This window comes from Geotrypetes seraphini, chromosome 2 (genome assembly GCF_902459505.1).
Source record: "Geotrypetes seraphini chromosome 2, aGeoSer1.1, whole genome shotgun sequence".
Classification (NCBI taxonomy): Eukaryota; Metazoa; Chordata; class Amphibia; order Gymnophiona; family Dermophiidae; genus Geotrypetes; species Geotrypetes seraphini.
This window is the reverse complement of record NC_047085.1, coordinates 503741110-503757252: the sequence shown is the minus strand read 5'-3', so window position 1 is coordinate 503757252 and position 16143 is coordinate 503741110. Positions and strand designations below refer to the sequence as shown.

Genomic DNA, 16143 nt, shown 5'->3' with positions numbered 1-16143 from the left:
CCCTAGGGCCTTTTAGCTGGGCGGTCCGCCCAGCTGTCATCTGCTGCTGCTGAACATTTAAAAAAAAAAAACCCAAAAACCGGCTTGGAGATTTCAGCCCCTAGCGAACTTATGCTCCGGGCTCTAACGTGTGCGTGCCGGCTTCTCTTCTCTTCCCTCCAAAACCGGAAGTTATGTCCGGGGGGGGGGGGGAGAGAAGGGAAGCCGGCACGCACATGTTGAGAGCCCTGAAGCAAGCGTTCGCTACGGGCTAATGCGGGAGACAGGTTAGTGAAGCATTTGTTCTTGTTCCTGCCTACTTTCTGTTTCCGCGAAGGCAGGACCCGGCAACATTTCCCCCAATAGGTTGTTCACGATCTTGGGCTGATCAGCCTTCCTCTTCCCGACGGCAGAATTGACGTCGGGGAGAGGAATGCTGGTTGGCTGAAGCAGGGAGAGCTTGGGGCCCGTTATTGGTGGTGTTTGGGTTCTGGTCCCCGATGGTAATGGCAGTGGCAGTGGCTTGGGGGAGGGCAGGGAGAAAGAAAGAAAAAGGGCAGGCAGGGATACAGAAGGAAAGAAGAGAAACAGAAAAAAATGAAAGGGAGGCAGAGAGAAAGAAAGGGCAGGGAAGAGGAAGGAAAAGTTGGGGGGAAGGAATGAGGTCTGAAGAAGAAGCATACAGGCTAAAAGAAGGGAAGAAAGATTGTATGCACAGTCAGAAGAAGAAAGTGCAACCAGAGACTCATGAAATCACCAGATAAGGTAGGGAAAATGATTTTATTTTAAATTTAGTGATCAAAATGTGTCTGAATTTATATCTGCTGTCTATATTTTACACTAAGGTCCCCTTTTACTAAACCGCAATAGAGGTTTTTAGCGCAGGGAGCCTATGAGTGTCGAGAGCAGCGCTGGGCATTCAGCGCAGCTCTCTGCGCTAAAAACTGCTATCGTGGTTTAGTAAAAAGGGAGGGGGGTATATTTGTCTATTTTTGTATGGTTGTTACTGAGGTGATAGTGCATAGAGTCATCTGCTTTGACCTCTTTGAAAAACCCTGGAATAGGAATGATGATTAACATTTTCTATGCATACAGTGTGCTTTGTGGGTTTTTTTTTTATTTTATTGTTGGTAGATCATTTTGACTTGGTCACTTAAAAAGTAGCTCGCAAGCCCAAAAAGTGTGGGCACCCCTGATGTAGAGTCTTATCGCCCCATCTCTCTCATCAATGTGGACTTAAAAATACTAGCCCGTTTGTTGGCCAACTGTCTGACCCCGTTGTTACCTACTGTTATTTCTACTGCACAGGTTGGGTTTGTTCAGGGAAGGCATTCGGTGGTAAATGTTCGGAGGGTATTGTTGGCGGCGTCCAAAGCTCAATCTACATCTACTTTAGGCATTTTGGCGAGTTTGGATGCCGCCAAAGCGTTCGATCAGGTTAATTGGCATTACCTTTTTCGGGTTCTGGACTATGTAGGGATAGGGGGCTAGTTTTGGTCTTCTCTGCGAGCGTTGTATTGTGAACAGACTGCTTCGATACTAGTAAATGGCTGCCTCACTCGTCCTTTTTCGGTTGGGCGAGGGACGCGTCAGGGTTGCCCTCTATCCCCATTACTCTTTCTGCTCTATTTAGAGCCCTTCCTTCGCACTATTCAGCAAGACGATGTACTAGTAGGGTTACCAGAAGGTTCTTCTCAACTCCGTGTGTTAGCTTTTGCTGATGATTTGTTGCTCACTTTAGCTCAACCTTACAGATCGTTGCTGCGTGCACTAGAGCTTTTGGACGAGTTTCATCTATTTTCTGGCCTCACCCTAAATACTCAAAAATCCCTGGTGCTTCCTCTGCAACTTTCCGTTCGAGACTCGTGGCCGGGGGTTTGGGCCTCCTCCTCTATTCGATATCTCGGTATTTTTATACCTAGGGATCTGTCCACTCTATACACTATTAACATTCTCCCTATGCTGTCGAGGACTGATCAGTATTTGAAGGCTTGGCGCCATTATCCTTTGACATTGATGGGTAAGATAGCCCTATATAACATGATGATCATTCCTCCATGGCTCTATCTTTTTCAAACGTTGCCTCTTTTTCTTCAGCACAACCATTTTCGGCTACACCGACGTTCCTTGTTTTTATATTTATGGGGTGGCAAACGATCTCGCATTTCTTTTCATGATTTATCTCTTCCTATTACACAGGGAGGCTTAGGGTTATTACACATTGGTCGCCTTAATGTAGCCTGTCAACTTCGCCATGTGCATGATTGGTTTTGTGAGACTAATTACTTTTCTGCTACCCAGATAGAATGTTTAGCTTTTGTTCCATATCATTTTAGCTATCTGATTCATGTAAAATGTTTACCTTCTAGGGAATTTCATTATGGGGATTTTCTACTCTTTCCCATCCGAAAAGCATGGAAATATCTTTGTACTCAGTTAGCTATCAGACCCGATGTGACTCCTTGTCTCCCTATTGCTGGTAATGGGGATTTTCTTCCTGGTATGGGACTGGAGTCACATCCTCGATGGTCTGGAAAGGGTCTATTTTATCTGTATCATGTACTTCAAACTGATGGTTCTATTCAGCCCATTCAGCTGTTATGTGACTCTTCCGCCTTTGGTGCTGGTGACTGGTTCCCTTACATTCAACTACAACACTATGTCCATTCCCTTCCTGGTTCTGCGTTGACTGAGACTGTACAGGAGCAACTGTCAGAAGCTCTGTGTCTTACTGCACAATTGCCTATCCCCTTACGATTTCATCATCGTTATTTGCAGGTCTTGGCTGGTGACTTGGACTATGCTGCGTTAGCTGTTAAATGGACTCAGGACTTACATATCCCTATCTCTGCTGATATGCTAAAGCGGAGTGTTTCCTTGGGAACGAAATACTTGGTGTCTGTAGCGGAGAAAGAACGTTACTACAAATTCCTGGTCCGGACATATTTTGCTCCGGTTAGAGCCTTTCATGCTCGTCTTTGCACCACTGATCATTGTCCTAAGTGTAGAACGCCTAGAGCATCCCTGGGTCATATGTTCTGGCGCTCTGTCCGGGTATACGGGCTTTTCGGGCACGTGTATGTCACCACCTTGCATCTTTTTGGAATTGCACTTGGACACCTACGGACACTTTCCTCTTTACATTGAAGCTGTCCTTGCACCCGGTCCGTCCGGGTATGGCAGCGTTTGCTCGGAAAGCTGTAGTTATGGGCATCAAGACTATTCTACAATGTTGGCTGTCATCTAACACTCCAACTGTGTCTCATTGGAGGACTCAAATGATTCAGCTGGCGGGATTTGAACGCTTGGCTATTTCTAATATGGACTCTAAATCAGGCTCCTTTTACCTCACATGCTGGTTGCCTTTTTGTTCTACGTTACAACCCTCTGTACGTAGCAGGTTGCTCAATTAACTATCTGATTGTTCGATGTGGCATTGACTGTTCCCATGGGTGGGTGGGAGGGGGGTATGGGGGGTGGGCATGGGAGGTGATAGTTATTGTTCACTGTTCATGAGTGTTTGTTTACTTGCTCTTTTTGAAAAAAATTAATAAACAGATTTAAACATATAATGGAGCATACAATAGCAATGCAGAGAGGATATTTTGATAAGTTTCAGAAAATATGGGAACCATTAACAGACTTTTGCAATGAGTAATAGCATTTTCCCAAAGTAAGATATTCGACATGAGGGGTTGTGGGTGGGTAATATTTATTAATACTATAATGTATATGAATGTGTTAATAATTTTGATATATTGTAGATGGAATTTCTGTAGAGGAAGGGAGGGGATGGGAGGGTTTTTTTTATCCTAATATTAATTATTTAGATATTAGATGTAGTATATAATATTCAAGATATTATAGAACATAGGTATTGACTGAAATGTTATATTTAAAGTGTTACATGAGAGTTAATCAAGTGTATATATACAAATTCGTATGATTTCATCTGATACACTTGTTGTAATATGTAAAAATGAATAAAGAATTTTTTTTAAAAAAAGAACATGCAGCAGCAGGAGGAGGAAGTAGAAAACTGCTGCATATTGGGTCACTTCCTCCTCCTCTGCCGATATAGACTCGATTACTTATGTGAACTGCGGGAGAGGAAGGGATAGTAGATGACATGGCTAGGCCATATGGTCTTTATTTGTAATGTAATGTAATTTATTTCTTATATACCGCTAAACTCCGTTAGGATTCTAAGCGGTTTACAGAAAAAATAGACAATAGGGTGCATTAAAATTATAAGTAAAATAGGTACTTAGATATTCCCTTACTGTCCCAAAGGCTCACAATCTAACTAAAGTACCTAGAAAAATGACAATGTGCCTCAGGCCGCGCCCCCAGGTGGGACCTAAGGCTCCAGGGCCTATTCTGATTGGCCCACGCGCCTTAGGCCCCACCAGTAGGCGGAGCTTTAGGATGGATGGGCCAATCCGGCCTCATTCCTTCGTTGGCTGCCTGCCGGACAGGCGGGTTTGGCTCCCGTCTGTCCGGCCAACTACCAAAGGTACGGGGAAGGGGGGTGGGGGGGTCGTGGGGGTCGCTAGGGGGATCGCGGGTCGGCTGGGGGGGCGGTCGGAGGTTCTTGGGGGGGGGCGGTCGTTGGGGGGAGGGGGGTTTGCGTCGAGGGCAGGAGGGCCTAGGATCCCTCCTGCTTGTAATGTAGTGTGAGGTGGGGGTAGGGGGTCGCCGTGGCCAGGAGGGTTTGGGCTCCCTCCTGGCCCGATATTGTCGGGGAGTCGGCGGTCCTTCGGGGTGGGGGTGCGAGCGGTGGGGGTGCGAGCGTCCTTCCGGATGATGAATCGGGCGTCGGGCGGGGTGTGAAATATGTAAAAAAAATTTTGTATACCGCGCTCAGGCATATAACGCGCGAAGGGTATGCGCGGTACGTAAAAACGCGTATAACGCGCACGTTATATCCGCGAAAATACGGTAGTAGAGTAATGAAAAAATAAAATAGAGATAGATGAGAAAAAATAAGAAAATAAACATTCTAATAAGACTACAATGGTCTAAAGGACTTTGAAAGGTTGAAAAAAGAGGGGAGATAGGAAATAGAAGTAGGAGGGAGAACCGTTGAAACTATAGAATTCTTGGGAAATTTAAATGAAATTTAAATAATAAAGTAGGAAACAAAAACCAAGTGGCAAAACAATGAATGAGATTTAAAAATAAAATATCATAAACTAAAAAAGAAAGTGAAAAAATAAAAAACAAACAGTCAAGGCTGAAGTCCAGCTTGAAATGACTTCACTGCTTTGGCTGCGAAACTTCTCCAGATGTCATCCGATCCTTGTCAGCAAACCGGAAGCCCCAAATCCAGTGTCTCCGGTCATCAACTCGTCTAAGATGTTCACTCTCTCCTCCTGCATGTCAAATTCGCTGAATCTGTCTCCTTTCAGGACAGGCACCGCTCGCGTCTCTCTGACCGTTTGCGGCGCCAACCATGGCCTCCCCCTTGTGGTGGCGGTGGTGGTCGTGGGGGTCGCTCCTCATCATGGCCGAAGCTAGCGGCTGCAGCGCCTTCTCTGAGTCGACGCTGCTTAGCAGGCCCAGGCTGGCGTCAGGGCCGGGTGCCTCTAGCGGCGGGCGAGCGCCAGGTTGGCTGCCGGCTTCTCGGCGACAGGGGTGATGGCGATGATGGGATGGAGGGGCTGGGTGAGCGATTGCGCCGGAGGCATTTCCTTGCCCGCATACTTCAGCTCCAACTCGGCAAATTTGGTTTTCAATATTCCTTTAACCCAATAAAAGATCCTTCGTTTCTTTCCTCGGTTTTCACCAGCTCTGGTGCAAGCTTTCATGGTTCACCACCTGGGTAGGTGACCTAAGTTTGGTGCCCTGGTTTGTATCAACCGATGCCCTGATTTGCGTTACGTGATGCAGCTTCATTTCTTAACATGGCTCTGTAGATGGCGTTTACTGTAGCTGAAATCTATATTTAAATTTCAAACATGGCATCATGTTGCTAGCTCTTGGACATGCACGTTAGTTACATCTTATCCTGACATTTATTTTTTTAAGGTTTTCATTTAACCTGGATACCTTTTAGGTTGATATTTATAATTATTATGATTTGATTGTGTTTTAATAATAATAACTTCTTTTATACCGCCATAACCAAAAGTTCTAGGTGGTTTACACTAAAAAGAGCTGGACAATCGGCGAAATACAATAATACAGTAAAAAATACAAATATTTGTAAAATAGAATTTCAATAATAAAACTCACTAAGTAATAAACTTATCAAACAAAGTGGTCTTAATTAATTTCCGAAAACTGCAATAGGATAACATAGCTTGCTGAATATATTTCCCTAACCAAGATTGTTGCCTACCAGCTTGAAATGCCAGGGTCCTATCGAAGAAGGTCTTATATCTACACCCGTTAATTTTTGGATAAGCAAATAAGTAGACGTTTCTAGTTTCTCTTGATCGTCTATGTAACACAAAATGAGGAAAAATAATAATAATTCATTCTTATATACCGCCATACCGAAAAAGTTGTAGGTGGTTCACAAGTTCAAGTTCAAGTTTATTTGTTCTTAATGAATCGCCTATTTAAATTACTAGGCGATGTACAACATCATAAAATATACAAATAAAAAATTAGTGTTAACATATGAACTAATTTTTGCAATGGGTTAAAACTTAACATACAAAATACATACATATAAAATAATTTTTGTTATAGGTTAAAACATACCAGAGTTGTGAGGATAGGTAGGGGAAAAGTTACAATCTTTGGATAGGAGAGAAAGAAAAACATAAAAGGGAAGAACAAAAAGGAGGGTAATTGTAGTTACTTAAAAAAAGAGTCGGTAATTAATATACTAGGAATCATAAGCATCTTTAAATAGAAATGTTTTTAGAGTTTTTTTAAATAAAGTTAGATCTTTTATTTCTCTAATGTATTGAGGTAATTGATTCCATGAATGGGGGGCCATGACTGAAAACATGTCATGACGTCTGATTCCTATAACTTTCATTGAGGGAATGGAAAGAAGACTATAAGAAGTTGAGCGGAGCGACCGTGAAGTGTTATAGGGGATTAGCCACCTGTTAATAAATTGTGGTTCGTTAAAACTTACGGCTTTAAAAATTAAAAGTAGTAATTTAAAAGTGATGCGATAGCTTACCGGAAGCCAATGGGATTTGATCAACAGGGGGGTAACATGATCATATTTTTTTGCATTGTAGATCAATTTCACGGCGGTATTTTGTATCAATTGCAGCCTTCTTTTTTCCTTTTGGGTAATGTTAATAAACTGGGCAAGTACATAAAATACAGATGAAATAAGACAAATTGGAATAATAGAACTTAACAATAATTGAAATAATAGAATTTAACAATAATCAGAATGCATATACAATATAATACATTAAGAATAAAAAGAGTGCAGATAAAATACCCACTAACAGGCCAGAAAATGATGCATATAATGCAAATATAATGTCAGCTGAATCTAAACTAGTTAAGAGTTTAAGAAAAAATGCAGTTAAAAACTAACCTAACCTAAGGTCAGCTGGAGACAATCCCGATATCAGCTTAAGACAGATGCAGGAAAATTTGAATAATACACTTGCCTCCAAAGGCATCCAATGAAGTAAATGATAATATGGACTAATATGGTCGTTCTTTTTTAAACCAAAAATCAATCGAACAGCTGTATTCTGAATTATCCTTAATTGCCTTAGAATTTTTTTGGGTGCTCCTAAATAGATGATGTTACAATAGTCTAAAATAATGCCTGCACCAATAGTCTACTCTAAACGATAAAGGATCAAAATATTTTTTTATGGTTCTTAATTTCCACAATGTAAAAAAAGCACTTTTGTACCAGTAAGTTCGTGTGTTCTACTAGTGTTAAATGTCGGTCTAGTGTGACTCCCAGAATTTTGATAGATTTAATAATCGGGTAGTCATCATGACCGTTAAGATGAAGCAATGAGTTTGTTATTTTGTTGTTGGGACTAGCCAAGAAAAGTTTGGTCTTTTCCGTTTATGCTTTGACCCCTTGTGTGTGATATTTGTTTATATTCTGTTATACAATATTTTAGGCCCCGACGTAGTCCAGGACAAAAAAACTTAGCTAAGTCAGGCACAGTTTTCACCTCTCCACTGCTGCTGTTCAATGAAATGGTTTTCTAGGGACAATCGAGTCTTCTTTCTGGTCTGCTCCCCTTCTGGACCGTTTGCCTATTTGCTTTCTGTGCGCTTTGTCTACTCCTGCAACATGGGCTGTTGAGGATTGTCGACTTCCAGCACCACACCTGCACTTCTGGTCCTGGCCTGCTTGCTCATATATGCACTGTTGAAGACCACTCGCATTGCATTCCCTCGTGGGAGCAGGCAGAAATGCTGGAGAGGTAACGGAATGGTCTCACCTCAAGACGAACAATACTCTAGGATGCTTCCTAGGGGGACCAAGGCAAACAGTGGGCTCTCGGGCCTCCTAGGCTTGCATCAGTGGTAAAGACTATTCAGTCCTGGGGATCCAAAAGAACCCCCCTTGAGAAGGTGGGATGGAGTATCCCATCACTCCAGGCTGTCCGACAGGCAGGATCCTGACTTCAGGCTTCTCTTGCTGCCTCATTGAGAGTACACAGAGAGCTGGTGACTTCTCATCTTTGTCACATTTCCCTGGGGGAGGAGGGGGAGAGAGAACCCACTTTAATCTCCTCTTCCTCTCCTCAGACATCTTCTGTTGAAGACAGATGTTGAATTAGGGCCTGCGTGTATTCCAAGCCCTCACTGTGGCACTCGTGCACCCAACCCACCCACCAAGGGGCTGGGCCCCGAGTCTCCAGATCTTTCAGCATTCCTACCCACTAGGGGCTTGCCTTAAATCCAAAGCTCTCCTACAACTATTACTAGAGCACTGAAAGGCATACAAAGTGCTGTACAATTTGACAGTCTCTGCTCAGAAGAGCTTACAATCTAACTCAGACAGACCTGCAGCCCTAAGTGCTCTGAGGGACCTTACTCAGTTTCCCTCAGGCTTCTTCTCTCTAACAGAGAAGGGGGGGCCACCAAAGTCCTCAAACCATCCGATCTCCGAGGCTCCCTGGCCACGTGAGATTTTGACAGTTTGATGGCAAAATGCTTGCTTGTCCCACCAAAATTGGGTTTACCTCAGCCAAGGAGCAGGAGCCTGAATTGCTGCCTCCCTGCTCTGGCAGCACCACCAGAGTACCTGACAAGGGTCAGTCTGACCACCAGACACACATAATCAAGATCTACCAAAGTCCAGCCTCCTCCCAACTTCTTGTTTTGGAGGGAACAGAATCTGGCAGGCCTTAAGCATGCATGGATGCTCAAGGCCTCGTGCCAACTGTGATGAGGCTTCTCGAAACAAGTTGAATGTGACATTGGTGCCACCCCACCGAAGGTAGGAAAAGGAAACCAGTGAATAGAGGGGAGGTAGATAAGAGGAGATGCTGGAAACGTTTGTGGGAGGGATGTAGGAAAGCAGAGAGATGCTGGACACCTTGGGGGTAGGGAGGTAAGGAAAGGGAGATTCTAGATACCTTTTTAGGGGGGAGGTGGGAAAGGAGACATGTTGGACTATAGAGCGTTAGAGAAGGGGTGGGAAGATGCTTAATATGGGGGAGAGATCCTGTCTCTTGGTGGGGGGGGGTCACATGGCGCGTTTGCTTATGATGCTAGATACCTTTGGTCTGGCCCTACTGATGATTTTTATTTATTCATTTAACTTAGGTATTTATATACCAACTATCAAAGTTATCCAAGTGGTTTACAAACAGGTACTCAAGCATTTTTCCCTATCTGGCCCGGCGGGCTCACAATCTAACGTACCTGGGGCAATGGAGGTTTGAGTGACTTGCCCAGGGTCACAAGGAGCAGTGCGGGATTTGAACCCACAACCTCAGGGTGCTGAGGCTGTAGCTCTAACCACTACACCACTATTCTAGCTTTCCCATTCTAATAGGGGGTGGAGGAAACCGATCGTGCTACCAATGCACTGGCTTCCGCATACCCCAGGGCCTACTGCCTGGCATGCCTACAAACTCCCATCTGCCAACAGGAATGTGGACCTCTCATCCAGCTTCAGCCCAGGTCCGCCTCTGTTGCTGCTTGCTTACAACGGCTAACTAAGGCTAAATTAGCTAATAGGGTTCCCCTCTCTTTTTTTTCCAGTAAAACCTTTATAACAGGCAGCTAGCTAAAAACAAGACTCAGGTTTTTTTTTTTACATTTTGTCTGTAGGAGAGGACCCCAGAGAGAGGGGGGCACACAAAGGCAGGGATGGCTCACCCCCACCAGTTGAGGTCCTGTAGAATCCCGTCCAGTTAGCCTCACAAGCTGAGCCCTTGGACTGGAGCTTCCACAGATGGTCAGACCTCTCTGAGCTTATGCCAAGGCTCAACTTCACAGGCTACAGGCCATGAACAGCGCCCTGGAGAGATAAGCCTAAGACACCCACCTATAGTATCTCTTTGTCTGTGATCCAGAATGTACTGTAACTCTTTTATACTACACCCGATTTAACTTGATTCAGTTGACATGTATTACCTTCTGTGATATGTATTATCTTCTGTTATATGTATTATCTTCTGTGATATGTATTATCTTCTGTGAAATTGAAGTATCATAATTCTTTACTGTTCCTGTAACTTACTCTTATCCTGAAATGTAATTCTAGTGGAATTGCCGAGATATCTTCTATATTGTAATCCGCCTAGAACCGCAAGGCACAGGCGGAATAGAAATCCCTAATGTAATGTAATGTAATGTAATAAGGACAAAAGCCTGCTGAACCGGTCCAACCTGCATCATCTGATTAAGAGAAAAAAATAATGACAAGTTCCAGACAGCACCACCACTCCTTATAGGAGCGACGTCACTGAAAGAATTTAGATTATCTGCCTCCATGGCAACATAACCTGTCAGTCTGGACTGATCTAGCAGAATGAAAAGGAAGCTATCTTTAATCTACATTATAAAGAAGCTGAGTTATAAAAAAAAAAAAGCAAGATCAAAAGTAGTCTAGGGACGAGGCCCAAAATGGGGCACTGGATTAGAAACTGGTTGAGGAAGAGAAAACCAAGCCTGGTGGTAAATGGCTTTCACTCAAATACATCAGATGAAGTGACTTCAATATTTTGAATGAGTTAGGAAGATAAATTTGTCCTATAGAGCAGTGTTCTTCAACCACCGGTCCATGGACCAGTGCCGGTCCACGGACCAGTGCCGGTCCACAGGGCCAGCACGTGCATCAGGCCCAAAACAGTGTTCTTCAACCGCCGGTCCGCCGGTGCGATCAATGCAGCATTATCTTCGAGCCAGCTCACTCTTCCTAACTGATTCAGTGCACAAAGCCAAGGGCAGTGGCTCCTACGGGCATCCTGCGCCTGAACCGTAAGCCTTCGTTGACATTGCAACGTCAGAGGGAAGGCTTCCAGATGAGGCACAGGACGTGCAAGGTGCAATTAGTACTATTATGGGGGCGGGGTCTGGGGTGGAGATTGGGTAGAGATGGGCGGGGTCTGGCCCACGACTTAGCCCAGTGTTCTTCAACTGCCGGTCCACGGACCAATGCCGGTCCACAGAATAATTATTTTATTTCTGCCGGTCCATAGGTGTAAAAAGGTTGAAAAACACTGCTATAGAGTATGCAAAGATCTGCAATACAGATGACATACCTGAGGGAATGATAAGGCATTAAAGATGCTTGAAGTGTGGTTGACTGCTTGAAAGTTAAATAGCAATATGTCCCAATAAGCCATTAATTCCCTCCAATTCTTTAAGGTCCAGCTTCTGTCCTTGTGTTTAACTGCTTCATGGAGGCAGTTGCAGAGTGGGAACTTGAAGATTGAGGGAAAGCCTAGCCCCCCCCCCTCCCTCAAATCTGTCTAGAGCCTTGAAATGATCTCTAGACTGATGGTTTTCCCCCAAGCACTGCCTAAAATGCCTGAAGCTATGAAAATTACCTCAACTCAACCCTCTGGGGTTTCTCGGCCTGCTGTCAAGCAAAGACTTTGGTTTACGATCTTGCACAATGGCCATTAGATCATCCAGACCTTTCCCAAAAAGCAATTGCCCTTTAAATGGCAGCTTCTTCAGCATCACCTTAGAGATTGAGTCTCCGACCAACTGCCTGATCTACAGCATTCTGCAGGCAGAAATAAGAGTATGTGGAAACCTTGCTCAATACCCTGAACAGATCATAAAGAGCATCCACTACATAGTCCACACCATACATTAGAAATTGGTGATCCCATCCAGCAGCTGCCTCCGGATCGTGGTGCAACTTGGAGAGGCAAGCACATACGACATAAGATACCACTGCCGCTGCCTTTAAACCCAAGGCCATGGCTTTGAATTGTCTCTTGAGAATAAAATCTGGCCTGCGGTCCTGTGTATACAATACTACTCTGCCTTCACTGGGGAGAGAGATATACTTGGTCACCTGCAGCACCAGGGAATCCACCGTTGTTGGAGTAAATAGCTGGTTAAAGGCTGTATCCGTTGGATAAAATTTAGTCATGGTCTTGGACACCCAAAGGGGCCCTTCCAGGACTTCCCAGTGGTCCGTTAACATTTTCATAATATCCTGGCAAGAGGGAAAGCATGCGGTCCAAGCCTCAGTGCTGCTCATGAGCAAGCACTGGATAGCTGAGGTTTGGAGTCTGTCTTTAATTCTTGGAGAGACTCCATAATTATCTCCAAAAGCGCCAAGGGCTTAAATAGCCTGTGCCCTGTTGGTTCCTCTCCAAGATCTAGAGCCTCCATCTGCTCTGGATTTGGTCCTCCTAGCCATGATTCAAAATCTCCTGCAACAGAGAACCCAGACTGGGAGAGTAAAGACATAGTTACTGAATCTTCCTCATCCGACTGGATCCCCATCTCATGCACATGGCTCTGTTGGGGTGGTCTTGTGTTCTTGAGGGAAGTGACCCCCGGTGCCAGTATCACCATGACTCTCGAGGGTTCCATGCCATTGCTGTTGATTAAATAGGCTTCATATATCATATTAATAAATTCTTGGAGAAAACCTTGTCCAGGACGCCCAGAGAACCCCTGTGGTTGTTCCCGTGTCCCTTTTTAAAGTCTTATGGCAGGTGTGCGGCTGCACTTCACTGAGGACGCATTTAACATCTTTTCATTGCTCCAGCCTGGCCTTTTGCCCTGGAACTCAAGCCATCTGTGAACGTATACACCCGAGGGAACTAGAGGATGCTAAGCCAATGGCTCCCCCTCTGGCACGTGGAACATGGACAATCCTTGGGCTGCCATCCAGCGCAAATCTGGCATGAATCCAAAGTATCCTGCCCATTCCACCTGATTTTGAGCTAAAGTGAGCTGTTTTGAGGCAGATAGAAGCTTTTATCTCCAAATCAGGAAATTCAAGACGGCCCTAGCGGCAGCATTTTAACGCCAAAAAGGGCTCATGGGAGCTACGCCAAGGTTCAAATTTTAGCAATTTCAGGGATAGCAGACCCTGGCTTTTGCCCCCAGAACTCCCCCCCACATACACACACACTCATGCACACACACACAATTTTAGTTTTAAGGCCGTCAGCTATGAGGGTCCTGGGAGCTGCCTGAAATAAAGCTGCAGTTAGCTTACTGCGAGAATGTCTGCCTCAAACAAGCCTGGAAACCGGACTGCCTCTCAGACTTCAGCCATTACTGGACCTTGCAAGCAGAGCTGAAGAGAGGAAATGCAGTCAGCCTGGATAAAACCGCCAGGAAGCCACTCAGCCTGAATTCAAGCCCGCTGCTGAGAGAACCTGGGGCAAGCCCTGCTCTCAAGGGAACAGTCCCTGAGCTCCTTAACAGTTAGTGCAGGCCGGACAAGTGGATGCACTACAAAGCAGTCTGCCCCTTAGCTACAGGCTTCTGGTCTCAGAGTCTGAACTCTCCCACAGCCAGAGATATCCCAGAACTGGGAGACTTTGATGCACAGAAAGCTTCTCAGCTAGAAGAAAAAAAAAATCTGAAAAGAAAGAAAAAAAATAAATAAACACAAGCAGAAAAGACTGGCTCCTACCATCTACCTGGGGAGTTGGAGGACAGCCCAGAAAATAATAACCCTCTCTACATGAATTCTCTTGGGAATAGATTGGCTACCCAAAGAATCAGGAATGATGTGCCTGTTGCACTAGAATGGAAAATATTTCCATATCTCTGTATCATACATTATCTGTCACTTTAAATAAAAGGTTATACAAAAAAATCCTTACTCTCACCAATCTACTCCCAAACTGCTGATATTCCTCTGAAATGCCCCCATTAGTCAGCCTCTTCTTGGGAACTCCTGCACTCTGCTTAATGACAACAACCAATAAGGATGGAAGATTACAGAGGAGAGAAGGGGCTGTGGAGTCAATACACCATATCGTTGACTCCCATATTTTTCCATCGTCTGATTCCAACTCCTACTGATATTAAGCTTTAAAGTTTTTTTTGTTCTGGATCTAAAGTACTAGCAATATAAGTTATATATAAATTGATAACTTTACCCTATATTAGTGGTTCTCAACCCTGTTCTGGAGGACCCCCAAGCCAGTCGGGTTTTCAGGATAGCCCTAATGAATATGCATGGAGCAAATTTGCATGCCTGGCACCTCCATTATACGCAGATATCTCTCATGCATATTCATTAGGGCTATCCTGAAAACCCAACTGGCCTGGGGGTCCTCCAGGTCAGGGTTTGAAACCCCTGCCCTATATTATAATGCAGTAAATGTCTATTCTGAGGCTGGAGGTGGACTTAATTATAGAGTCCGACTCCACTGGAGGCCAGGACAGATTTTCCACTGCAGGCCAGGACAGATTTTCCACTGCATTCTTGCACAACAGCAGACAGAAAAGAGAGAACAGGGAGCAACTTCAGTTCTGCAGCGGAACAGACCTGGATTCTAGTCTCACTGCTAAATTTGTCTCACAGCATCTGACACAAAGGAAGGGAACCAGGAAGAAGAACGTATCTTTCCCAGAGCCTCAGGAATGGATTGAGCAGTGCAAGGCTCCTTTCTTCTTTTGCCTGGCACTGTCTCCCCTGCTGCCCACCTCTTGCCAGTCTCCTACCTGCTGAGCACAAAGCCCTGCAGCCATCCTCCTGCCCTTCTCCACCCCTGACTCAGTGCAGGGCTTCAGAAAGAGAGAGGAAAGGGGGAGAGAGAAGCAGCAGAGAGGGAGGAGAAAGGAAAGTGATCACAGGAAGTAGACAACCTCATAAAGGCAGAGGAGAATCAGAAAGAAGAGCCCAAAGGGCTGCAAGGAAGAAAGAGCAGAAGTGTCTTTTCTGGAGCCCCAGGGAGGGATTGAGTAGTGCCAGGCTCCTTTCTTCTTGCCCCATGGCATTGCCTGGCCCTGCATCGCCTCCTGCCACTCTCCTACCTGCTCAGCAGAAAGCCCTGCATCCGTTCTCCTGCCTTTCTCCAGCCCTGGCTCAGTGCAGGACTCAGCTTCTCTCTTAATGGCTTAGTTCAAAGAAAGAAGAGAAAAGGGAAGCAGGAGAGAGGGAGGAACATGGAAATATAATCTAGAGAGATCAGGAAGCAGAAACTGAGCTAATCATGAAGCCAAAGGAGAACTAAGAAGAAGAGCCCGAAGGGCTGCAAGGAAGAAAGAGCAGAAGTGTCTTTTCTGGAGCCCCAGGAAGGGATTGAGCAGTGCCAGGCTCCTTTCTTCTTCTTCCAGGCACTGCCTCCCTTGCTGCCCACCTCCTGCCACTCTCCTACCTGCAGCCATCCTCCTGCCCTTCTCCAGCCCTAACTCAGCTGCTCTCCTAAAGGCTTCAGAGGGAAGAGAAGAGAAGCGAGAAAGAGGGAGGAACATAGAAATATAATCTAAAGAGATCAGGAAGCAGAAACTGAGCTACTGTAATCATAAAGGCAAAGGAGATCCAGGAAGAAGAGCCTGAGGGGCTGCAGGGAAGAAAGAGCAGAAGGGAGGGATTGAGCAGTGCCAGGCTCCTTTCCTCTTCTGCTCGCCCCTTGGCTTTGCCTGGCACTGCATCACCTCCTGCCACTCTCCTACCTGCTCAGCAGAAAGCCCTGCGGCCATGCTCCTGCCCTTGTCCACGGAACCAGCTCTAGCCCCAGCTTCCTCCTTCCCTGTGGGCCCCTAGAGAGGAAGAAGATGGAGTCCAAATGCCTCCTTTCCCCACCCCTAGGAGCATTCTGT

At 45.2% G+C, this 16143-nt stretch overlaps 1 protein-coding gene across 3 annotated transcripts in view; it reads right to left on the bottom strand.

Annotated features, from left to right (window-relative positions):
* LOC117354529 (gastrula zinc finger protein XlCGF26.1-like) overlaps nucleotides 1–16143 on the bottom strand; it is a 34617-nt gene that overhangs the window by 18286 nt on the left and 188 nt on the right. Inside the window, exon 1 of one of the 3 annotated variants that reach the window (XM_033932225.1) lies at nucleotides 15997–16109. The exons of 1 other annotated variant lie outside the window; for it this stretch is intronic. In XM_033932225.1, coding sequence (XP_033788116.1) covers nucleotides 15997–16023 — 27 coding nt within the window. In that variant the 5' untranslated portion in view covers nucleotides 16024–16109. Of the gene's footprint in view, nucleotides 1–14866; nucleotides 14976–15996; nucleotides 16110–16143 lie in introns of those variants that run through there. One more of the 3 variants, XM_033932227.1, reaches the window with a different exon arrangement.